This window comes from Schistocerca piceifrons, chromosome 7 (assembly GCF_021461385.2).
Source record: "Schistocerca piceifrons isolate TAMUIC-IGC-003096 chromosome 7, iqSchPice1.1, whole genome shotgun sequence".
Lineage (NCBI taxonomy): Eukaryota > Metazoa > Arthropoda > Insecta > Orthoptera > Acrididae > Schistocerca > Schistocerca piceifrons.
Window position 1 is genome coordinate 388,202,329 of NC_060144.1, and position 26,839 is coordinate 388,229,167.

General features: G+C 40.3%; 1 protein-coding gene across 1 annotated transcript in view; it reads left to right on the top strand.

The window, feature by feature from the left end:
* LOC124805724 (sialin-like) overlaps positions 1–26,328 on the top strand; it is an 89,512-nt gene extending 63,184 nt beyond the window's left edge. The window contains exons 6-8 of the mRNA XM_047266294.1: positions 7,494–7,686; positions 24,000–24,241; positions 26,173–26,328. Of these exons, the coding sequence (XP_047122250.1) occupies positions 7,494–7,686; positions 24,000–24,241; positions 26,173–26,328 (591 nt within the window). The remainder of the gene's footprint in view (positions 1–7,493; positions 7,687–23,999; positions 24,242–26,172) is intronic.
* Positions 26,329–26,839: the final 511 nt, after the last annotated feature.

Consider the following 26,839-nt stretch of genomic DNA (forward strand, 5'->3'; position numbering starts at 1 on the left):
GTCCATTGCTTGGCCAGCTCCTCAGCCATCTAAGTCAACAACCACTGTATCACACATGAATATGGAACTGTCCACTACCAGAGTGTGGAAGCTAATGGCGCTGTGACAAGAGTACCGTGCTGCAGCCCAAGCTACCCCGTCTGAACCAATGAACTACTAAGGCATGCACTTGAGCACGTGCCTGTAAATGTGACGTATGCTTCCGCCAAGATGTCCATACATGCTACATCGCTTTATAGTTTAATTCAACTTGCTACATTGCAACGAAAAATATTCTTTTGATATATGGCTGTAGTTTTCTTAGTTTAACACTTATTTTTACTATAGGTAGATATCTGTGTGATAGAAAATTTGTTAGTAGCCCTATCAGGGAAAAGTTCCATTATAGACATAAGAGCAGTTGTCTTGTATTCGCGATAGTATTTTGCAGCTGTGACTTATTAAACTGATAGTTCGGTAATTTTCACATCTGTCAACACCTGCTTTCTTTGGGATTGGAATTATTATATTCTTCTTGAAGTCTGAGGGTATTTCGCCTGTCTCATACATCTTGCTCACCAGATGGTAGAGTTTTGTCATGACTGGCTCTCCCAAGGCCATCAGTAGTTCTAATGGAATGTTGTCTACTCCCGGGGCCTTGTTTCGACTCAGGTCTTTCAGTGCTCTGTCAAACTCTTCACGCAGTATCGTATCTCCCATTTCGTCTTCATCTACATCCTCTTCCATTTCCATAATATTGTCCTCAAGTACTTCGCCCTTGTATAAACCCTCTGTATACTCCTTCCACCTTTCTGCTTTCCCTTCTTTGCTTAGAACTGGGTTTCCATCTGAGCTCTTTATATTCATACAAGTCGTTCTCTTATCTCCAAAGGTCTCTTTAATTTTCCTGTAGGCAGTATCTATCTTACCCCTAGTGAGACAAGCCTCTACATCCTTACATTTGTCCTCCAGCCATCCCTGCTTAGCCATTTTGCACTTCCTGTCGATTTCATTTTTGAGACTGTATTCCTTTTTGCCTGCTTCATTTACTGCATTTTTATATTTTCTCCTTTCATCAATTAAATTCAATATTTCTTCTGTTACCCAAGGATTTCTATTAGCCCTCGTCTTTTTACCTACTTGATCCTCTGCTGCCTTCACTACTTCATCCCTCAGAGCAACCCATTCTTCTTCTACTGTATTTCTTTCACCCATTCCTGTCAATTGTTCCCTTATGCTCTCCCTGAAACTCTCTACAACCTCTCGTTCTTTCAGTTTATCCAGGTCCCATATCCTTAAATTCCCACCTTTTTTCAGTTTCTTCAGTTTCAATCTGCAGATCATAACCAATAGATTGTGGTCAGAATCCACGTCTGCCCCTGGAAATGTCTTACAATTTAAAACCTGGTTCCTAAATCTCTGTCTTACCATTATATAATCTATCTGATACCTTTTAGTATCTCCAGGATTCTTCCAGCTATACAACCTTCTTTTATGATTCTTGAACCAAGTGTTAGCTATGATTAGGTTATGCTCTGTGCAAAATTCTACAAGGCGGCTTCCTCTTTCATTTCTTCCCCCCAATCCATATTCACCTACAATGTTTCCTTCTCTCCCTTTTCCTACTGACGAATTCCAGTCACCCATGACTATTAAATTTTCGTCTCCCTTCACTGTCTGAATAATTTCTTTTATCTCGTCATACATTTCATCAATTTCTTCATCATCTGCAGAGCTAGTTGGCATATAAACTTGTACTACTGTAGTAGGCATGGGCTTTGTGTCTATCTTGGCCACAATAATGCGTTCACTATGCTGTTTGTAGTAGCTAACCCGCACTCCTATTTTTTATTCATTATTAAACCTACTCCTGCATTACCCTTTTTGATTTTGTATTTATAACCTTGTAATCACCTGACCAAAAGTCTTGTTCCTCCTGCCACCGAACTTCACTAATTCCCTCTATATCTAACTTTAACCTATCCATTTCCCTTTTTAAATTTTCTAACCTACCTGCCCGATTAAGGGATCTAACATTCCACGCTCCGATCCGTAGAACGCCAGTTTTCTTTCTCCTGATAACGACGTCCTCTTGAGTAGTCCCCGCCCGGAGATCCGAATGGGGGACTATTTTACCTCCGGAATATTTTACCCAAGAGGACGCCATCATCATTTAATCATACAGTAAAGCTGCATGTCCTCGGGAAAAATTACGGCTGTAGTTTCCCCTTGCTTTCAGCCGTTCGCAGTACCAGCACAGCAAGGCCGCTTTGGTTAATGTTACAAGGCCAGATCAGTCAATCATCCAGACTGTTGCCCCTGCAACTACTGAAAAGGCTGCTGCCCATCTTCAGGAACCACATGTTTCTCTGGCCTCTCAACATATACCCCGCCGTTGTGGTTGCACCTACGGTACGGCTATCTGTATCGCTGAGGCACGCAAGCCTCCCCACCAACGGCAAGGTCCGTGGTTCATGGGGGGGGGGGGGGGGCAGAAATGCTCAGTAAACTTAAATGGGTTTCCTTGGAAGAATAATGATTTAGTTCTCGTGAAATCATTTTGGATAAAGGAATTTGAACATCAGAATGGAGGTGGAAAACACTAAAAACAGTCTATTATCAGCACACATATCTCAGGACAATGTGATGAAAGCAAGCTCATTGGCGTAAATAGTATGCAGGCAGTGGTGGTTGAGATCTGAACGTAACACCATGCTGTAGGTATGATAATAATGTTACAAACATGAACACAGCACTTATACATCTTGATCTCTCAGACGTACTGCCAGGCAAGTGGCTTAAGAAAAGTGCTTAAAGGTTAACACAATCTCACAAGTTATGTCACAGACTCAAAATCGTGACAACTAGGAAGCTGAAAAAGCCACACAAAATTATATACACTGGGCAAAGTAGGAAGTGATATGAATAATACCTCTTCTCTGGAGCGTAATTTCTGATTAACTCTTAGACATAGACTTGGTCGTGCAGCTGGCAGTGCGGTTTCTACTGTTGTGTTGATGTTAAGAATACATATTATTGGATCCCACAGACTTTGAACGAGAGTACAGAGATGAGGAGCATAGAGATACTGCATCTAACAGCATCATACATAGCTCATAGCTAACCCCTATTTCTAAATGTGATGTAGGGAGAATAACTAAATTTAATTAATGATGATTGTGGTTTATCTGTGCCACAAAGGTGACAGCTAGGCTTAATATGTTCCTAAAGTAATGGCGGTAATGGAAGCAGTGGGACAGAACTGCACTAAGTAACTTGAAATACCTGAAACATTTTGTTATAATTTTGCTGTAGCATGAGGGACGATTTTTCTGTATTATGATGTAACATTTTTACAATTTTCCATTGACGTGGTGCATTTTGTTACAGTTTCACTGTTTGTTACAGTTTTGATGTAACATGAGGTATTTTGTTTCAATTCCACTGTAACATAAGCAGTTTGTTACAGTTTTGCTACAATATAACAAGATATGGAGTAATTAGTTACGATTCTGCTATAGCAGAGGCGGCATATGGGTCACTTTCATTGCCTACAAGACAAGAGCTGCAGGGCAGATCTTGAGCCCATCAGAACAGGTTTCTACAAGTTCTAAGTCACTCTCATACACTTTCAAATCAGGACTATTAACAGATAGTTCATCATTTCTTTTGCAAGTGTTCAGTGCTGTTACCTGAAACCTCTTAGTTCATTTTTCCTGGGTCAGGGCATTTATGTTAAAATTTTGCTGTCACATGGTGATGTATTGGGTTCCCTTTGAATTCTCGGATATCTATTTCCTTTATGGGCAGCCGACTACATTCTGATTTTTGGGAGCCCTCCCGTACAGTGTCTGTCTGGCGGACAGTATATTTCCGCCTGCATTCTCGCACTATGTGCCCTTCCTTACCACAACTGAAACACTTCACTGTGGCCCTTTTCTCTGGCCAGTTTACATTTACTATTCAGCGCTTATCTCTTTCAGACGTTATCACGCACTCTTCTGTAGCCGGTAAATCAATGGCTTCGGATAGTGTTATTCCTTTTCCTTGAGCCCGTACTACAGCCTTGATCCTGTCATCGTATAACCCCTGAACGAATATGGCTCGCCCTAACTTCCCCATCAAAACCTTGTTCCCCGCAACCTCTTCAGCTTCCATAACCCTCTTCATCGCTTACCTGAAATGAAATTGCATGGTGTCCACACGAGAGCCCCAATGAGCCACACTTTCCTCCTTCCCTTCCCTACTACTGAACATCGTACACACGTTGTAATCAATAGTGGCTTTACTCTCATAGATTTCTAATAAAATTGCCCTCACATCGGACCAAATTTCTATGTGGTCCCTAACTAATAATTTACCGAGGGGCAGAGCCCGTTATCTGCCCAATAATAAATCTTAGAAATACTTGCTTAGCATTAGGGTCTACTAGATTAAAGTCCTTATCACAGTTATCCACAAATTCTGATAATTTTTTCCCTATCTCCATCAAATTTATGAGGCACTCGTTTAGTAGTCTCTCTGTAAATCAGGTGCAGCCTGTTCTCATTTGAGTTTACTTCAGCGTCGTTTCCCATCTCTACTGTCCTTGTTTCTTGCACTGTGTGAGGTGAGCGCTGCGCTCACGGTGGAGGCGCGGTATTCTGCGGTGTGAGGCCTTTTGGCTGCTGTGGTGTGCCTTGCGATGCCCCTCTCGCTGCATGATGGCGAGGTGCGACGCCCCTCGGCCTATTCCTGTACTCTATTTAGCCGATTCCTCCACCCAATGGTACTAAAACCAACGCCACACCTGGCACCAGAAAACTCTATCACTGTGGCGTCCCACTGACGAGTCCTCAGAGGGACTAGGAAGGACTCCACGAATGTGCTTCATGGAACCCACCGACAGGACATGTCGAGAACAACTTCTGATAGTGGGCCGCCTGCTCTTCACTTGCTTGGCTGAAAAGTAGGCTACTGAGTGGGTTAAAGTACGGAACTCGGCAGGAATCTCGGGGATCTGAGGAGGATATCATAAAGTGGGACATGCGATTACTACTAGTGTAAGCACCCCGTGGCACATTCCCTATCAACAAAGTGTCTTCATATGGTTATAATACTTCGTATTCTTCCCTGAGCTTAAGTCTTGTGGTGCAGAGGCGATCTTGTCGGCCTAAGTGTCAACTACATCGGATTCTTCTAAGTCCAACCCCTGCCATACAGTCTGGAACAAAATCTCAGTGAACTTATTATAAATAATTCGCAACCAGCGATAGGAATCGGAAGGCGCTTCAGACGCTGAGTGCAGTTGGTTGGGACAGTACAGGCTTTCACAAAATTGGTTTGTTGGGTAAATCATCTATTTCATTTTTCATGGTAGCGATAGTGGTTATTCTAAGCAAAACCAGTGTTTTGAATGGATAACTTAATAATAAAACTCATCTACTGTCTTTTCAATAGCGTTTTTTACTACGCTAACGTGCATTTCCACGTCACAGCATCATCAGCACGTCAGTTTTTATGTAAGGACTTCATTGCGATGTCAATACTCCGGAAACATGTATCTTTGAACGTAACACTGCGTTCTTAATTATCTTTTGCGATAGTGTGGTGGAACATAATAGCTACAGAAGAATATATGTAGATTTTTGTTAAAGCTTTTAGCACACCTACGAGTTTTGCTGATTTATACTGTACATGACATCACAAATAAGTAACGTCCACATACTGTTTACACAACGTATAAAGATGACATTATAATTTCAGTAACATAAGAAATGCATGAATATTTCAAGATTATAAAGATAATAAATAATATACATGATACACAACACAATCCTTAATCAAATCCTTTAGCCTCTCAAACATTAGCATTATATCTCACAAAATATAAGTGAACTGTTTAAAAATCACGTGAATTTTATATATCACAAGCACGCTACGCAGGAACACAATACACACTATGTGATCAAACGTATCCGGACACCTGGCTGAAAATGACTCACAAGTTGGTGGCGCACTCCATCGGTAATGTTGGAATACAGTTTGGTGTTGGCGCACCCTTAGCCTTGATGACAGCTTCCAACTCTCGCAGGCATACGTTCACTCAGGTGCTGGAAGGTTTCTCGGTGAATGGCAGCCCATTCTTCATGGAGTGCTGCCCTGAGGAGAGGTACTGATGTCAGTCGTTGTGTCCTGGCAGGAAGACGGCGTTCCAAAACATCCCAAAGGTGTTCTATAGGATTCAGGTCAGGACTCCGTGCAGGCCAATCCATTACATGGATGTCATTGTCGTGTAACCATTACACCACAGGCCGTGCATTATCAACAGGTCCTCGATAGTGTTAAAAGATGCAATCGCCATCCCCGAACAGTGGGAACCAAGAAGGTGCTTAAAACATCAATGTAGGCTTGTGCTATGGGGTGCAAGCCCCCTCCATGAAAAACATGACCACACTATAACACCACCGCCTCCGAATTTTACTGTTGGCACTACATATGCTGGCAGATGACGTTCACCGGGCATTCGCCATACCCACACCCTGCAATCGGATCGCCACATTGCAGACCGTAATTCGTCACTTTACATAACGTTTTTCCACTGTTCAGTTGTCCAATGTTTACGCTCCTTACACCAAGCGAGGCGTCGTTTGGCATTTACCGGCGTGATGTGTGGCTTATGAGCAGCCACTCGGCTATGAAATCTAAATTTTCTCACCTCCCGCATAGCTGCCATACAAAAGAATGGCCCTGACTAACATTAACCTATACGTTTCACAAATCACTTACCTCACAAAAATCTTCGTTACTCGAACTACTGCAATACAGCAAGCGCCACTACTGCCAGCTAAATAAAAGATTCAAACTACGGAAGGCACTAACTACTGATAGGCATAGTTAGCAAATCAAAGATTTTAATAGAGAACAAACAATTTATTTACCTTAATAGTCATAATATATATAGCAGTTCATGACATCCAGTCTTACAAATTTCAAAACTCTGCCATCTCTCTCCCCACATCCACCACTGCTGGCGGCTCACCTCCGACTGCGCAACACTACGCGCTGTTCACATCCAGCTGCCGCCGCCCAACACTACAATGGCAGACAACAATGCAAACTAGCCACAGACTGCACACAGCACAGCCAGTGATTTTCATACAGAGCACTATGTAACAATGCCAATAAGAAAACATAAACAGCCTACTTACAAGTGTACCAAAACTTTTATTCAACATGCAATAACTGTTTATCAGCATGACACATTAACAGTTTACTACTAATGAACTCATAGTTGGGAAGAGAAACAGAAATCAAGAAACTGTAATAGCATGTTAGCTAGTGTGCGTGTGTGTGGTGTGCTTGCGTATAACCACAGAACATCTAAGAGGACTTTAAATTACAAATTCGTAGTGAAATGTTCAAATGCGTTATTTTCCATTTTTGTTTCATGAACGTCAGTACTTTAGCATTTTTTTAATATCTATAATTGCCAAAACAATAATCAGAACCATAATACAAATTTAAATGTACAGGACGACCTCATCGGAAACCCTTGGCCAATGATACTGACGAGTGCACCAATGTGGGTACACGCATTTATCATGTTTGGAACAGGATGGGTGTCCTTCACGTTGCTTTCAGAGCTACCGACATATGTGGGGAATATTCTCCACTATGACATTGATGATGTGAGTATATCTGCACTTAAATTACGCGGCCGCTACGGTAAATGCAGAAATTATGTCAACACGCTATCCTGTTTCTGTTACAGGCTGGTCTCATATCGGCGCTGCCGTATCTCTTTGGGTGGATCAGTTGCAGCGTATACAGTTTCCTAACGCAAAAATTTACCGAAAAAGGCATGCGTGTTATTACTACCATGAGAATTTGGGATGCCGTAGGTAAGCTGTACTTGAAACGTTATTAACATAAGTTTATGCGTAAATTACTAAATTTGCTGTTATCAGTAAAGTCGTTAACAGCGACCAAATTACTGACCCGTTGTAACGTTCTCCTCGGATCGTTACACTTAACTTAAATTTCACCTGCCTCGCCATTGATGAATGAATACGAAATTTTCATGCTTCACAAAATTTATTTACATTAATTTACAATATGAAATGAGGGTATAAGATGAACATCAACAGAAGCAAAACAAGGATAATGGAATGCTGCGGGAACTAGATTAGGAAATGAGACACTTAAAGTAGTAAAGGAGTTTTGCTATTTGGGTAGCAAAATAATTGATGATGGTCGAAGTAGAGAGGATATAAAATGTAGACTGGCAATGGCAAGTAAAGCGTTTCTGAAGAAGAAAAATTTGTTAACATCGAGTATAGATTTAAATGTCAGGAAGTCGTTTCTGAAAGTATTTGTGTGGAGTGTAGCCATGTATGGACGTGAAACATGGACGATAACTAGTTTGGACAAGAAGATAATAGAAGCTTTCGAAATGTGGTGCTACAGAAGAATGCTGAAGATTAGACGGGTAGATCACATAAGTAATGAGGAGGTACTGAATAGAATTGGGGAGAAGAGGATTTTGTGGCACAACTTGACTAGAGGAAGGGATCGGTTGGTAGGAGATGTTCTGAGGCATCAAGGGATCGCCAATTTAGTACTGGAGGGCAGCGTGGAGGATAAAAATCGTAGAGGGAGACCAAGAAATGAATACACTAAGCAGATTCAGAAGGATGTAGGTTGCAGTAGGTACTGGGAGATGAAGAAGCTTGCGCAGGATAGAGTAGCATGGAGAGCTGCATCAAACCAGTCTCAGGACTGAAGACCACAAGAAGAACAACAATTTACAACCGAACTGCACACTCGTCACGTAAACAAAACACAGACAGACTTCACTGATCTCTTTGACTTCCAAAACTAACTTCTAAACTGACTGACTGAGTCTCTTTGGGCAGCATCGCTGTTTCGCTTTATATAGGATTTTAACAATAAATTTCAAAATAACTCATTATTAATTTTGTACAATTTCCATGCATCAATTATAATTAACAAAACGTAAAGAAACTGATGTTACAGCCGAATAAGGTATAAAGTACAATATCAAATAACTTAATCTTTTGTGGTAATATCTATAGTTTACATAAGAAAATCAATCTGAACTTCAATTACAATAATGCCTCTTGTATTATTTTAGTTATGTAATTAATTACAGTTTGGATTTGGTTACTAACATTCAATGGTAGTTCAGAACTCCTGCTTTATTCTATTACATACATAAAATTTCATACAAGGCCTAAAATTCTGTAAATAGGAAAGTTGTGTGATGTAAACAGTTGGAGAGTTAATTATAAATGTAGTTACAAAGAATATTAATTACAGAGGAGGACATAAAAATAGATAACAAATGAAAATATATTGCTTGGTAATAACTTTAAAGCTGTTTCTCAAGACAATGAGATTCTCTGTGTTTACTCATTAATAAATTGCAATTATGTTAATTAGAGGTGTTAGTTATTTATGCCAACACTTCCACAGCTTCTTATTGTCTGTTGCTGAATATTTATTTCTTCAATTTCTTTGATTAGATATTTAATTTAGCATATGTACATAATTTTATTAATGACAACAATCTATTGACAATCACGACAACGCACGTCCTTCCAGAATATTCTACATGCTTTGACAATGAATATCAAGTGTTATAGCAAATTGGACATATATATTGGACATATATAAAAACACGTGTACAAGGCCTTAGGAAGCACTGAATTGTCCGATAACTATCCAAATGCATATAAAAAAGGTGGAATCAGACAGTTCATATGAATCTTGGGGGAGGCTGTACCGTTATACCGTACATAATCAGGAATGATGGTAATGATAAAGGTTCCTGAAGCCGATTGTAGTGTGAACATGACCTCTTGCTCATCAGGAGCTCCGTGGATGCAAAATGAACTGATGCTGAATACATGACCCCAGATCACACAAAATGATAGATTACACACATAAAGCTAATGGGCTATTTGAAAAAATCAACTGTCATACTCATCGGAAAATGTGATTTAATAAGTCCCTGAATACATAAGTCTGGAAACTTTCAGGCATACGAGCGGCTATATATTTTGCTTAAGGAAACGTGTCTGGAGACCACACACAGCAGGATAATGGCAAGTGGACAGCTGAGGACTCCACCCAAAGATTACTAACGAGCAGAGTTCTCGCCACTTCCACCAGTGGTTTTCGTTCTGCTGTAGGGGACACCAGTCTTCCGTTCCGCTACTGACTGTCTGCACAGGCTGAGCAAGAAGAATAAGCCGTGAAAGGCTCGCATGCTATCCAACTGGGTGCGACCTGTGTTCTGAGTGACCAGCAGCTCCTCCAAAGCATGTGAAGATTCCTCCTGTTTTCGCTCCATCGAAAGGACTTCGCCGGCCGGAGTGGCCAAGCGGTTAAAGGCGCTACAGTCTGGAACCGCGCGACTGCTACGGTCGCAGGTTCGAATCCTGCCTCGGGCATGGATGTGTGTGGTGTCCTTAGATTAGTTAGGTTTAAGTAGTTCTAAGTTCTAGGGGACTGATGACCTTAGAAGTTAAGTCCCATAATGCTCAGAGCCATTTGAACCATTTTAAAGGACTTCCTCCAGTCAGGACAAGATGCATTTAACGGAAAAAATTACTACAACAATGAAATGTTAGGTCAGGCACAGAGAAGTGGGTATTCGAACTGAGCACTTGATCATCTACGCATTAGTTCTCACTGTGCCCAAATGTGGGATCCATTGGTTTATAACAGCACCAAACGACGTGAGGGTCTACCAAGACCTTGAGCACCAAATGATCACTAAACTGCATATCACACAGCTGCGGAAGCCTGGGATATGGAGACAGATATTGGACTATGACTCTATGTATACTGGAGCCTTGGATGGCGGCTTGCAATGGCTTTACTTGGGGTTCAACGTCATGTACGTAGTCCACCGTCATAACAGTAGTAGAGTGAAAGCCATTACAACTATTGTGCTCTCGTAACCATGAGATCTGGACAGCTGACGAAGAATGTAGCTTAATTTTCCAGGACTTGGGTTGAACATTGCCACTGATTATGATCGAGTGCAAGCATGACAGCGATCAGCTGGATGGACGGGGGGTGTGGGAATGGCATAAGCTGGCGATGTTGTGGAGTAAACATATGTGTTACATGGGAACTTGTGGTTAGGGCCATTACCAGATATGAATTCAGGCAATGAGCTCTGGTAGTGATTCCCTAAACTTTGATGGCTGAGTGAAATGTCACAGACATTCTACGAACTCGTGTGTTAGGTCTTATGAGCCAGCATCTTTGAGGAAGTAAGAAAGACGACCCACTAAATTAATTAAAATCGGATTACTAGCATAAGGACGGATATGCTATCAGCCATGTCATTGCATTTGAATTAATCGATTTTTGAGAAACTACATATAACTTAAATCTGGGAGGTCTCGCGGGATTTAAACCTTCTCTTCAAGAATTAGAGTCCAGACACACTTTTTCAACAAGAGTAGTTCGTACACAAATATCATACGTCTCTTTGGGCAGTTACAAAATGAATCCGACGCTATACCCTCTTCGTGATAGAGCGTAGTTGGAATCTGAGCATAACCATGAGCACAGCCGGCCCGTGTGGCCGAGCGGTTCTAGGCGCTTCGGTCCTTGAACCGCGCTGCTGTTACAGTCGCAGGTTGGACTCCTGCCTCGGGCATGGATGTGTGTGATGTCCTTAGGTTAGTTGGGTTTAAGTAGTTCTAACTCTATGGGACTGATGACCTCAGATGTTAAGTCCAATAGTGATTAGAGCCATTTGAACCATTTTTGAACCTTGAGCACAGTATTGATATGCCGGAAATCCGGACACTGAGGCATAAATACGTCATCTGTACTTTAATCTGCCAGGGATGAAACAATTGTTGCGCAACTGTATGTCAGACTGCCATGACGCTTGTTTCAAAGGTTTGCATCATTTAGAATGCCGCCGAAACTCTTATGATCAAAGTTCCTTCTGTCAGTAATTCCACTACTCTGGGTGGCATTGCGTTATCACGCGTTAAAGATCTCGATTACTGGTCGGGTGATTAAAGGAGCAACTGGCGAGAAATCAGATATATTGTGATACTAAAAGGTTCTGGAAAAAAAATTATGCGAATATTACAAGCCCTAAAAGAGAATGGACGAATGACTGAGTCACTTGTTCGTTTAATAGAGAAACAAATTCTCTTTCCGCTTGACACTTGGTAACTGCAATCTGGGTGAAATTTACTGGCACTGTTTGCCCGACGAGAACTCGAACTTGGAATCTCTGCATTTCACGGGCAAGTGCTCTACCGATTGAGATGTCCAGTCAAAATTCATGATCCACACTCAGAGCTTTTGTTGGTCAGTTAGTTTCATGTTCCATAGATCTTTTCCACGATATATCTTAATGGTGAGGAACGAGTCATTTTACATTCACATCCCAAATTAATTTGTTAATATGGTCACATGTTGTCATTTATAAGGAATTTTTTAAAAAAGAAGAAGAAGCTATTAATTCTCACCCTCTACCTTTTCCGCATTACAATAATAGAAATTCTTCTACGGAATAGAAGGACCTGTCAAGGCATTTTTTTCAGTTTGTTTTCAAATTTTACTTTGTCATCTGTCAGATATTTTATGTCACTGTGTAAGTAATCAAAAATTTTAGTTGCAACCACTTTTTGGGCAATGTCTATTGCACCTTAATGTGGAGTAATAATCTCTTTTTCCTTCTGGTATTTTAATTATGTACATCATTGTTCAATTTAAACTGCAATGAGTTATTTACAACAAACTGTGAAGCAGTACTCATTATATCCAACTTCTTAAATAGATGTCTATAAGATGATCGTGAGTGGGGAATACATATTATCGTTACAGAACGTTATTGAGCAATCAAGATTTTCTTTCTTAAAGATGAGTTACCTGAGAACATTCATCATCATCATCTTCTTCTTCTGCATTCAAGGGTCCATTGGAGCACTTCAGTCAATCATTTATTGGTGATCTATTTCAACGGGTATTCTTTCCAAATTACCTACTATGTTTTCATTTGTTCTGATCTTTTTATCGTTCCTCATCTCTAAATACCTTGTAACTGTTTGTCGTTTGTCTGTTCTTGGTTTAAATCTTCTTTTTCTGTCCATTAAATTTTCTGTATTTTTTTGCAAATCACCCACGGTTAATTCTAGCTCTTTTTCTATCCCCGATTTCCTTTATCCCTGCTACTTATGCTTCATGTTCCAAACTTGCTAAATAGTATAAGGAAGTGAATGTTCCTAGAGAATACAAACAATAATTAGCACGAAAGGTACAATTACTTCATAGCTACTTCAATGTTAGTTGTTTCCTATAATTAAACTGACAAAAGAACCACTTGTCCAAGTTAGTAGAGCTCCACCAATAGTAATCATTTAGCTATAACGGTCATTAGCTTCCTGCTGTGTTAAACAGATAGAAAGTGTCATTGAGAGCCTGTTGTTGCCTAAACGCATTAATGCTCTTCCTGTATAATTCATGTCAAATTGCTATACATTACTTGTTAAACTGCGCTACTGCCTTGCATCTTATCACCAAAGCAGAATTTCAGTGTGAAATTGCAAAAGTTAATGTTCTACATGAACCATGCTAACACTTGGCACAACGTTTCCTAATTAGGCCTGGTGACCGTTTCCTTCTACATAATTAGAGTTTACTGGATTACTAATAAAGAATCTTGGTACGATTCCTGTTTGTTCTGCTACTGCTTCCCTTCTATAGAAATCTTTAGAGAAACAAAAATAGTTTGACACCTTTTATGCACTACCACAGTCAAGCAAGTATCCTTCCAAGGGAGTAATGTTATCAGTGTGAAGCTAATTTAGTAATAGCCATTCGTGTTATAAGCAGAACCAGTAAAGATATCATTACAACAAAGCATTGTGAAAATGTGGGACAAAGAAGAACTACTAGAATACTAGACCACAGCTATAAACCATTCATTACGCAAAAAAGAAGAATTTCCCTATGGATATCACACATAAAGTCATGTCAAGAATTTTATATAATCGTTGTAAAAATCAACTTGAACTGGAAGTAGAAGAATACCAAGGAGGATTTAGAACCAGAGAAGCTGTCCAGAACAGATAATGACTTTGAAATTGGCAATGGATTACTATAAAAAAGATAAAAACAACAAGTCATAACCTTTGTAAATTTCAAAACAGCTTATGATAACATCCAACGATCTTCAATGGCGAAATTTATAAAAATGATAAACTTAACTCTGACAAACAACAAATCTAAAGTAAAGTTCAGAAGAGAAATATCTGAACTGTTTACGATTAAAACAGGATTAAGACAGGGAGATGGTTTTTGGCCATTACCTTTCCGCTGCGCCCTGGAGTACATGGTTACAGTATGGTATAAGGAAAATCCTAAAAACATAAGAATTGGAACTAAGAAAAATCAAATAAACTTAAATTGCTTGGGACTTAGTTTTACTAGCTAACAACATTCAAGAAACTAGAAATCAAAAAACAAGCCTACAAAATATATCGTAAAAATATCTGATACATGAATCTGGTACAGTTTGAATAGTTGTAGCTATTTGCATGCTATAGTACACACAAGTTATAAGAATGAAAGTTGGTCTTTTTGAGTACTGTCAACATAAATTTAAATCTGGCTCAACTGTTAGCTTGGGGACCTGGACACTAGTCTATCATTAGACTCAGATCTATGCTGGACATTATTGTCACAATACAGTATTAGAAACATTACTAACTATGTAGTACATGGAATAATAAGGACTGCAGAATATTACAAACACTCTTAATTATACAATGCATGAAATAATAAACACTACTTTCTAATAAGAAAGATCTTTAAATTCGTTACTTTAAATATTCTCTTAGTAATTGTACTTTGATGAAACTTTAACTATCAATCTGTGAAAATTACGTGGAGTGCTTCAAAACTTATGCTCACTAAATAATGGCACAAATGGCTCTGAGCACTATGAGACTTAACTTCTGAGGTCATCAGTCCCCTAGAACTTAGAACTACTTCAACCTAACTAACCTAAGGACATCACACACATCCATGCCCGAAGCAGGATTCGAACCAGCGACCGTAACGGTCGCGCGGTTCCAAACTGTAGTGCCTAGAACCGCTCGGCCACCCCGGCCTGCCACTAAATAATAATATACTTTAGAACTCTACAAGGTTTATTAGCTTATGTTAAGGAAGATAATTGCTTTTCAGTTAAGTAAAATAGAATGTTCAGAATTATCGTAGCATTTGGGATAGTACCCTGTATGGTAAATGACTAAGGACGTTGTACTGTGGCTCAACACACAGAACACAAACTTATTGTTGAAGAAAGAAACCATATAACTGGTCCATGCAATTATACAATACTCAGTTAATAATTTGAGATGAAGGTGGTGGCAGTGTCGATCTCCTGTGCTATTCAAAAAAGGCTCTTCTGTATTACAAGGTGTGAAAATTCTCTTCTTAGCGTCGGATTTTGGTAGTACAATGTGTATAAATAATAAGCCAAATTACTTCCACATCCAAGGCTATATTATGTAATCTTGCAGTTCTTGTCGCCCTTTCGGTTTGCAAGATGTGTACACTTTGCCTGCTGGCCACCGACAGACTCATGCCACACAGGAGCCTTGCAGCTCGACTGCCAGATCCACATTTTCTATTCAGGCCTTGCCAATTCTGTTGCAGAAGGACTTACTTTTAAGATTTACATGCTTACAAACCTACTTTCCCTATGCATGAACCTGTACTACAAGTAAAGTTTTACATTTTCATTCTTTTACAGCATATTACTTTTGAAGTTATATCCACAGGTCAATTACTGTCATATAAATGGTAAATAAATGGCGTGTGAGGAGGACCTCCCGTCGGGTAGACCGCTCGCCTGGTGCAAGTCTTTCGATTTGACGCCACTTCGGTGATAAACAATGAATGAAACATTCACACAGAGGTTATATCAAAGAGCTTGCTGGTAGAGAAGTCACATTAAGTAAAAACAGATACAGAAGTTAGATAAAACAGTTATAGGTAATATCGATCATATTGTAACGTGCTGCATATTTTCAAAGTTCTACAGATATTTGTAATTTTTGGCCTCTTTCAAAACTTTATAAGCTTTATGCATTGTGGGTGGGTTTATATTTTCTCCTGGTGTTTTAATAGGGGTATCTGTGTTTATTTGAAGTAGTTCTTTGTGGACTTCATAGTTTAGTAATTTGTTAAAAGTTTTTGCTAAAATTTCTGTATTTTCTACTGCTAAGGGCCATGATTTTATTTTAATACTTGAATCCTAATATGGGAGGGTCATATCTTCGTAGATATGTCCGCTAATTATTTTGCAGCCATTCCTTGACTTTCTTTTCATGTTATTTGTTTCTATCATTAAAAGCATATCTTTTTCACATTGGGGTTTAAGCCTTCTTATTATTTTGTAGGTTATCATTCTTTGTTCTGCGAGTTCCAAGCGTGATTCTTCTGTTTTATGGCTCTGATATCTTAACTGGGCTTGGTGTCTGTCTGCCACTGCTTTGTCACACACATCGTTCCACGACTTGTGTTTTTTCCTTGAATTTATTGGGGCTACCTGTTCAGCTGTTTTTTTTTTTCGACTGAGGGAACTATTTCCAGTAGATCAGTTGTTTTTTTTATATTCCTTGCTTGTCCTTCGGATTTATTATTACTTATCAATGTATGAGGGTTGTAGGTTTTCTTCTTCTGGGGGTGGGATTTTTTCTTAATCAGTGGGGTGAATTTAATTTCTTTTATTTTTATCATGTAAACTATCTGATATAGTATCTGTGCCTCTCAGAACATTCACGTTGTGGATTTCCTTGTGGTAATTTTTATCCATACAGACACGATCCAGTTGCCATTTTTCTTTTTACCAATCTTGATTTTCGTATGACATTATGGAATGTCAACTTACTGATTTCTCTTTCCCCAGTATTTGCAATGACTCTAAGCGCAAATGTCGCCGAATTAAGTTGTTGTAGGAGTTCCGAAACGCGATTTTTCCAATTTGAAGTCTCATCGGTATGGCCAGCTAAGAATTTTGAAGTTTCCACCCTATTTATTATCACGTCACCATGTGTTACACTTATCTTTGGTGTCGCACTTTTAGATGTGCAGAACTGAACGTGTTGTGTCTTTTTAATATAGAGGGAGAGACTGTCGGCAGAAAACCAGTTAGTGGTACTGTTCAGAACACTGTTTACCATTTCTTCTGTTTTTGCATATATGCTTCGACTGATTAAAATACTAATGTCATCTGCAAAAAGAAATAATCCTGCTTGTTGTGTATTAGACAGAAGATAGTTTACACATATGAGCAACAACAGTGGACCCAATGTTGGGCATAGGGGAACACCATACGTGATTTATACCCCAATCAGAATTACGTCCCCGGGCTATATTAGTTGAATTAGCAAGTACAACTTTCTGTATTCTTTTGGTTAAATTAGACATTATCCATTAATTGGCTTTACTATCAGACACATGAAACGTCGATTTATCTAAGACAGCACTGTTATTCACACAGACAAATGCCTGCTTAGATAAGACGCAGAAAATACTAGCTGGTGCTATTTTATTATTTAGTGCTCGTAAAATATGGAGAGCGAACATGTAAATAGCATTCTCATTAGAGTATCTCTTCTGAAACGCAACCTGTGACCTGATGAGGATATTATTGTTACTAAGGTGAGATAATATTCTAGAATACATCACCTTCTCAAACATTTTGGAAAACAATGTCAGCAGGTAGGTAAACTACTTCCCCCAGTACCTCTTTCGTATCTACGAAACTTAACAGAAGAAATGACGGATGTAAAGCGTAAGGGCGGCTCGTGAATCGTGCTTGGGTACCTCAGTCAGTAGAGTATTTTCCCGCGAAAGATAATAGGGCAGTATAATTTATTATTATGCACTTGGCTGGTAGCACAGTAACCTAACTTAAACTTTATATAGAACTATTTATACCAGACAAGTATACAGGGGCAGTCTAGTAACACACCTTGTACGACGTTTTACATGTATGCTTGTAAGGTACACTACCAGCAGTCTACCGAGAGAAGTAAGTCACGTATGAGTCCGCCCCTGCATGTGTGCGAGTCCGAACAATAATCAACAATGTAAGAGTACGTTACCCTGGTCAGTCGATAGCTAGAAGTGACCGAATTTCTTACCTCCCGCTCTCAACCTGATTGAAGCCCACTGGTTCTCTTTCTATGGAGGTTATGTTAAAGCTGTTGTTTATGCAGTACCTGTTAGTAGCGAAATATGTCTTCTTGAGCGATTTGCGGGACCATAGGAGGCAGCAGCCATTGGAGCAGCTGAAACCTGTATTTACGCAGAAGATGGACAGTAATTTTTTGCCTGTATGGGTCCACAGACGCTGTGAATTTCTTGAAGGCAGTCATTTTCCTACTAAATTTGCTAAATTATGAAATAAACCTTTCCTTTCAAATTAAAGAATAGCCTTTGCAGAAGAATGACTTCCTTCAAGAAGATGGACAGTCTGAACATGTTGCGCAAGGTGTTGTGGACCACTCATAAAACTAAGCATGTTACATGTGCAATGAACAGTTTTTGAAACTGGCGCTATAATAGTCAGTCCCCTTCCGTCACTCGGAAAATACGTATTCTTAAAATCCATATTCTTAATGATATTCCTTTTCATCTTTATCGTAGAAATCCAATACTTTGTATTGCTTGCTATTCTCAGTATGTCTTCCATAATAACTTTTCAGTGCCGCTGTTGACTCTAAACAACGTGACTGTGTTGAAACATAACTGAATTCTCGGTGTTAACGTAATTTATTAGAACTAAATACAAATTGTCTCATCTAATCGATATTTATTCATTTACTGCTTCTTTGTGACAAAGTTATCAACATCTAATAACACATCTGTTGCTGCAGTTTTTCGTTTGTCTTCAGAGAGTAAAACCGTTTTGGTACATTCTATTGGAGCACTCGGGGGAGAAAACCTTAGGGTCCTCTCAGAAAGCAAAATGGCAGTTATTTGGATAACAATGTCTTCTAGCGGACATTCTAAATTTACGTGGGACGTTACGATGTTAATTCAAATCGAGTTGGCGAAAGTTATTTTACGAAATTGTACTGAATAGAAGGAGCGTGCAAATGAGTTTGAATTCAGCCCCAAAGTTGATCTGTTTATTTAAGAAATACTTACAGGACGTCGAGCACAAAGTGAAATAATTGAAAATACACGGTTACTATAAATGATCCATTCGTTTTCAAAGCTCTATGTTTTCCAAGGTTTACGTGTACAAATGTGACTGACACATCAACAGAATTGTAAACTCAGCAAATTTGCTTTGTGCACGCTACAAATGTTATGGGGCAGACGACACACGTCCAAACGGCAGTCAAGTTCGTTCCATAACTTACGTAGTAACATACTGTCAGTGGTCATCAAAGCAGCACTGATGCATTCTCTCAGATGTTCCAGTACTCTCGGCAATGGAGTGCATAAACACGGCTTTTAATGAAGCCGCAAAGGAGAAAGTCACAAGGAGTTAGGTCCGGTGGCCTGGAGTGCCAAGGAAACAGAGCCATATCAGCTTCACCAGAACGTCCAGTCCAGCGATGCGGAAAGCTGTCGTTTCGGTAGCGATGAACACCGATGCTTCAGTGAGGGAGTGGCTCGTGTTGTTGGAATATGAAACCCACGGAATGAGCAGTCAGTTGTGGAAACAATCACAACTGCAATTTATCGAGATAAGAAGTGTCCCTCAAAGTCTTCTCCGAAGAAAAACGGCCCATACAGCTTCGTCTGTGACACTGCAGAGGAAACATTAACCTTCAATAAATGTCGTTCATGCGCCAAAATTTTACGAGGACTGCCTGTACCCCATACTTTCACATTGTGATGATTAACCCTTACAGGTAAATTGAAGGTTGCATCGTCACTGAATATTATCTTTGAGCCGAAATGTTCATCCTCAAGTGTAAAACTGAAGGCACCCGCCATAACTTCCGGCTTTAATTGTTGTACGAGCTGCGGATGGTACGGTTTGAAATGTAACCGCCGTCCCAAAATCTTACACACGGCGGGCTGACGTATCTCAAGTTCGAGCCGCATACGTTCGGGGCTGTGTACGAAACTTCCTCTCGCCCTCTCTACGGTTGCATCTGGCACACTTGGTCGACCGGTACTTAACTGTTTACAGTGACAACCTTTCCTTTGCATTTACATGTTCGCTAGCCATATTTTACGAGCATTAAATAATAAAATAGCACCAGCTAGTATTTTCTGCGTCCTATCTAAGCAGGCATTTATCTGTATGAATAACAGTGTTCTCCTACATAAACTGAAGTTTTATGTGTCTGATAGTATAGCCAATCAATGGATAATGTCATTTTAACCAAAAGACTACAGAAAGTTGTACGTACTAATTCAACCAATAAAGCCCAGGGACATAATTCTAATTGTGGCATAAATCACGTATGGTGTTCCCCTAGGCCCAATATTGGGTCCACTGCTGTTGCTCAGAGTCTCTATATTGTTGATACAAACACACAATGCTGTATTTGCAAAGCTGTTCTTTTCCATCTACATCTGAACTTAACAATTAAGTGCCTGGCAGAGCGCTCATCGAACCACCTTCACGCTATTTATCTACTGTTCCATCTTGAACAGTGCAGAGGATAAACGAACACTTAAATCTTTTCGTGCGTGTTCCGATTTCTCTAATTTTGTATATACACAGACTGAAGCGACGAACGAAAATTTCTACCAAGGTCGGGACTCGAACCTATGTCTCCTGCCCACTAGGCGGATGCGCTAACCACTACGCCAGCGTGGCACTGTGGCTTTTCACACTCTGCGGTCTACACTAGCACGCCTCTCTCCTCAGTCCAAATTCCTATTCACGACTCAGGCCACTTGGTATCCCCCTAAACCCTAAGAGCATTGCAGAGGCTCTCCAGCTCTATTAGAATAGCTCTCAACAGTGAAAGTAATATGGGAGTGTCCCTGAAAACCAGACATAGATGCTTTAATAGAATGAAACTATGCGGTTCCAGAGACCTTTTCAAGTCTCAACATCTGTGTGGTATATATGGAGGCTGAAAAGGCGAATGAAAATTTGTACTAGTTCTGGGATTCGAACATGGGTCGCTATGCCGATGCACTAACCACGGCGCCACCCTGGCACAGTGCCTTTGTACCACTGCAAGCACTACCCTAGGATGCCTCCCTCCTCAATCCAATTTCCGATTCACGCCTCAGCCTACATCGTATTCCCCCTGAATTTAACAGCATTGCAGACGCTCTTCAACTGTGTCAGGGTGGCAAAGTGCTTAGCACATCTGCCTAATGAGCAGCAGACCCGGATTCGAATCCCAGCCATGGTACAAACTTCCATTCGTTGCTTCGGTCTGCCTATACACAACACAGATGTTTGGACTTGAAAAGTTTTGTGGAACCATATAGTTTCATCTGATTAAAGCACCTATGGCTGGGTTTCAGATAGGATCCCCCGTTTCGTTCGATGCGGAGGTGCGATTCCCATACAGTCTGAGAGCCTTCGCATTGCCATTCGAGTTGAAGTTGAATGGAAATATGGATTGAGGAGGGAGGTGTTCTAGGGTAGTTTGTGCAGTTGCGCAAAGCCACGGTGCCAGGCCGTCCTAGTGGTTCGCGCATCTACCTAGTGAACACGAAACGTGTTATTGAATCCTGGCTTTAGTATAAATTTTAATCCGCCACATCGATCTCCTTACATAAATCATCGTTGATACGGAAATGAAAATGTCTCTAGAAGCATATGGTTTCATTTCCTTACTTTATTACGATGGTTCTAATAGTTCTAATGGCTCTGAGCACTATGGGACTTAACTGCTAAGGTCATCAGTCCCCTAGAATTTAGAACTACTTAAACCTAACTAACCTAAGGACATCACACACATCCATGCTCGATGCAGGATTCGAACCTGCGACCGTAGCGGTCGCGCGGTTCCAGACTGTAGCGCCTAGAACCGCTCGGCCACTCTGTCCGGCATTACGATGGTCATTCTCCCTATGTATAAGGTGCCATCGAAATATTTTCACACTCTGAGGAGAAAGTTGGTGATTGAAATTTCATAAGATCATACCGCAACGAGAAACGGCTTTGTTTTAATGATTTGCACCCCTATTCGCGGATCGTATCAATGGAACTTTCGCGATAGTACAAAACGAGTTGCCATTCATTGAACATTTTAGACGTTCTCCGTCAATCTTTCTGACCCGGAACCCACACCGCACAGCAATACTCCAAATGAGGGCGGAGAAGTGTAGAGTAACCAGTCTCTTTAGCAGACCTGTTGCATTTTCTTAATCTTCTGCCAATGGGTCGCAGGCTTCTGTTGACTTTCCCCACAACGTGATCTGTATGATCATCTGAATTTAAAATCTTCGTAATCGTAATCAACAAGTATTTGGTTGAGTTTGCAGCCTTTAGATTTTTGTGATTTATCGTGTAACCAAAATTTAGCGGATTCCTTTTAATACTTGTGTGGATGACTTCACACTTTTTATTAGTTAGAGTCAATTGCCACTTTTCGCACCACATAGATATCTTGTCTAAATGAACTTGCAATTGGTTTTGATCATCTGATTGCTTTACAAGACGGTAAAAAATAACATCATCTCCAAATAATCTAAGAGCGCTACTCAGATTGTCTCCTAAATCGTTTACATAGATCAGGAACAGCAAAGGGACTATAACAGTTCCTTGGTCAACGCCAGATATTATTTCTGTTTTACTCGATGACCTTCTGTCAATTACTACGAACCGCGACCTTTATGATAGGAAATCACGGATCCACTTTAAAAAACAGATGATACTCCATGAGTACGCAATTAGACTAAAAGTTGCTTGCGAGGAACGGTGTAAAAAGACCTCTGGAAATCTAAAAATATTCAATCACTCTGAGATCCCTTGTCAATAGCACTCATTACCTAGTGAGAATAAAGAGCTAGAATGGTGAAACCGTGACTAATTTCTGAATCTGATTCGGTTATTTGTCAATAAATCTTTTCCATCGAGGAAATTCATATTGTTCAAACACAACATGTTTTCCAAATTCCTACTGAAAATTGACGTTAGTAATGTGAGTCTGTAACTCATCAAATTACTCATTTTACTTTCTTGGTTATTAGTGTGATTTGTGCAACTTTCCAGGGTTTAGGTACAGATCTTTAGATGAGCGAGTGGTTGTGTATGATTGTTATGTACGGAGCTATTGTGCAGTGTACTCTGAAAGGAACATGACTGGTATACACCGTGGAGCGGAGGCCTTTGCTTTATTACTCCGAACATATCTACTTCTAATTTACTGATGTTGGCAGTTGTCTGGAATATTTACTTCTTTTTCTTTGATGAACGAATTTCCGAAGACCATGTTTAATAACTCTGCTTTAATGGTACTGTTATTAGTGACATAACCACTGTCATCGCGCAGTGAATGTATCCATTGCGTCTTGGAACTAGTGTACTTTAAATACAACCGGAATCTCTTTTTTGGTTTTCTGCCGGAATTCCTTCAAAATGTATGCTGCACTGTTGTAAGAGAACATCACACTTTATCCAATACATAAAAATTCTTTCCTTGCTTTGTCGCCATTGTGACAAGGCATTGCACTTGTAACGCTACAATGTAAACTCAGTGAGTTTACGGTTCTATTCATGCAACACTCCTATTAGTGCATATTAGTACATATAATACTTTGGAAAATATAGAACTCTGAAAACGAATGAACAGTCTACGGTAGCCCTGAATATAAAAACCGACAACCTTCCAAAGATGGGGTGAAACAACTTGAAAAAAAGTAAGTTTAGCTGCATACAATATATTACCACAAAAATGCTAAATTGGTTATATAGCTGTAGATAGTCATAACTTCATGCCGTAAACCTATAATCATAAGCAAATAATGCACAGTGTCACTCGGAAAGCTTCGCCACAGAAGGTGTTTGGTTTCTTCATTCACAGCGTGCATCGGCAGCGCGCTGTGCCTGCTGGGAGTGACGCTCGTCAACTGTGACGTCACAGTGATCATCGTGCTGTTCGTGCTGACCATGGTTAGCCGCTGCGCCGTGTACGGCGGCTCCTACATGAACCACCTCTACCTCTTCCCGCAGGCCTACGGTAGCGCGGCTGGGCTCGCTCTGACTGCCTCCAATCTAACTGGTATCCTCACACCACTTGTCACCAGCGCCTTTGTTTCTGGCAGAGTAAGTTCATGCATCATTTGCCATTCACTGTACTGTTTTACATTCCTGTTACATCTTAAGTCAATTTCTCGTTGATAGCGAAGCTACTGTATAGAAATTACGGGGCGTCTAAACCAGCAGTCATAAAAATTACTTCTCAGAGCAACTCGCAGGTACCGAACCTGTGATATCCAATTGAGCCACCCAAGGTTAATTCAAGGACTGAGTTGTTGACTCAAATTGGGAAAGACGGGAGTAGCTGGCAATCAATTGGCGCTATGCGAGAGGCTCGAATGTCTCATCTGAAAGATCAATACCTGTGAATATCTCGCAGACCCTGTTTGGGTCAGCCGTGTTTATTTATTAAATTCTTGTAAGTTTGTACCCAATAATGAGTTTTAGGCGGAGACCCCCCCTCCCCATCCTCTCTCTCTCTCTCTCTCTCTCTCTCTCTCTCTCTCTCTATTTCTATCTCTCTTTCTCTATTCCACGTTGCATTGTGGGGTGGCTGGCTCTTCTTTGTTAGTGAGCAGTTTATCGTCACTGTCCTTTTCTCCCCTACTTCCTAACTGCTCTCCGCCAAGCCAAATGGCTGGGGAGCAAAATTCTGGAGTATCGACTCCTTTTATGCCCATCTGACAACCGTGCGAACTCCCTTTACTTACAATAGCCTTAGCTTTTGAAATAAATTTCATCTCATACAAAACGAAGTTAAATGCTAAGTTGTCAAGTTTATTTTGGTCAATGTCGTCAAAAAATTGCCCTTTCTTTGGCGACTTGTATCGTTCTTTCATTTCTTTCAGAATAGACTGTAATTTGGGCGTTTGCAGTAAAATTAGCGACTCAATTTATTTCTTACTGCTTACGGAATCACATTTATTGTTAATGTGCCTTTCTCTAATATACGAGGGCTTTCCAGGAAGTAAGAGAAATGGAAACCACTGGGAAAATCCGGTAAAGCTTTGCACAGATGTGTTGGGCAGTGTTTCTAGTATGTCCGTCGACCGTGTCGCTTCGCTCGTTTCAGTTTTGAGTGAACAGTGAGCACGTAAAGATGCGTAGGGAATAGCGTCTCCCGCCAAGTATGAGGGCCTGGTTAGAGATTTCTCCTGTGGCATGCAGCCCACATAACACAACTGTCGAGCAGTTCCTTCTTCATACCAATTCTCGGCCGCACACTGCAGGGGCAACGAAGACACTCATGCAGCGTTTCCGATGAGAAGTGTTTCACCACCCACAGTACAGTCCGTAATTGGCTGCCCTGAGTCTCATCTCTGCTCACAAGAACCGCTGGCTATGAAGACAAAATTTTTCCACGGACAACGAGCGGGAGACCAGTGTAGATAACTGGCCGCAAGCACAGGCAGCTGCTTTTTTTTACGAGGATATTGGAAAGTTGATACAACACTACGACAAAACACCAAGTTGGAGCAGCGACTAAGTGAGAAGTAGGTGGAAGGTGTATAGAACTGTTGCAAATAAAACGTTTCTGGCTTTCACTGTGGTTTCCATGTCGCGACCGGTCGGAATTTACTTTCTGGTCAACCCTCGTAAATAACACATTTGTGTAGAGATTCAGTATTATTTCGACTTAACGCACCTTTATCTCAGTTGTCTGTACGTATTATAAATATACTCTTACATTCATTGATATTGTTATTCATTGCGTAATAACTAACTTGCTCCAGAATTATTTTCATATTATCGTTCCGTTTCACCCGTTCGTAGGATCAATTTCAAATGGCGATTGACTCATGATCAGTTGGCTGTATTGGAAGTGCAGACTTTTGTTTAGCAATAACACGCAAAAATTAGTAATAAATCATTTCATACAGGTCGTGGCAGCGTTCTAACAAGCTGTTACAAATATTTCTTGTCGGTTATGTGTTAAACCATGTATTCAACATACATTCAGACTTAATGTCAATCATTGTTTGTTTACGCTGTTACAGCAAACGGTGCAGCAATGGAAATATGTGTTCTACGTATCAATGGGTATGGCCACATTACCTTACGTTTTCTATCTCATTTTTGGTTCTGCTGAAGACCAAGAAACCCCATGGATAGAAAAGAGAAAAATGAAGAGGAAACAGCAATGTGTACCATAAATAAACTTGTGAAGTGTCGTCTGAGGAATGTTTAATTCTACTTCGCGTACAAAATACTCTGAATATTCTCTAATGTCCAGAATAAGATGAACGCCAATGTAGCACTGAATAGATTACACGCTGAAAGCATGATGAATTATTGTTGCATCTCGTCCCTATATTTGACGTTAACTGCAGTGTTAGCACATACAGAATAAGGGCCTAGAATGTTGTTGGCTTGTATCTCCCAACCAGCTAACAGCTTTATTCTAATTCATTATTTAACGTGAAACGCGTTGAGGTGAAGTAGAGGACTAGCTGAAATGGATCAGAGTGACGCCGAGAAAAAATGTCAACAAATCGTAAATTTGTGATGTTACCAAATAACTGTGTAATCTATGTCTCTTATTACTTATTGGATAAGCCACTCATTGCTCTGTAAACCCCAGCGGCAGCTTAAGACCAAAGTGTATGATTTTCTTGAAACGGCATTCAGCCAACGTAAGTCTCATACGATTTCACTACCGTAGGC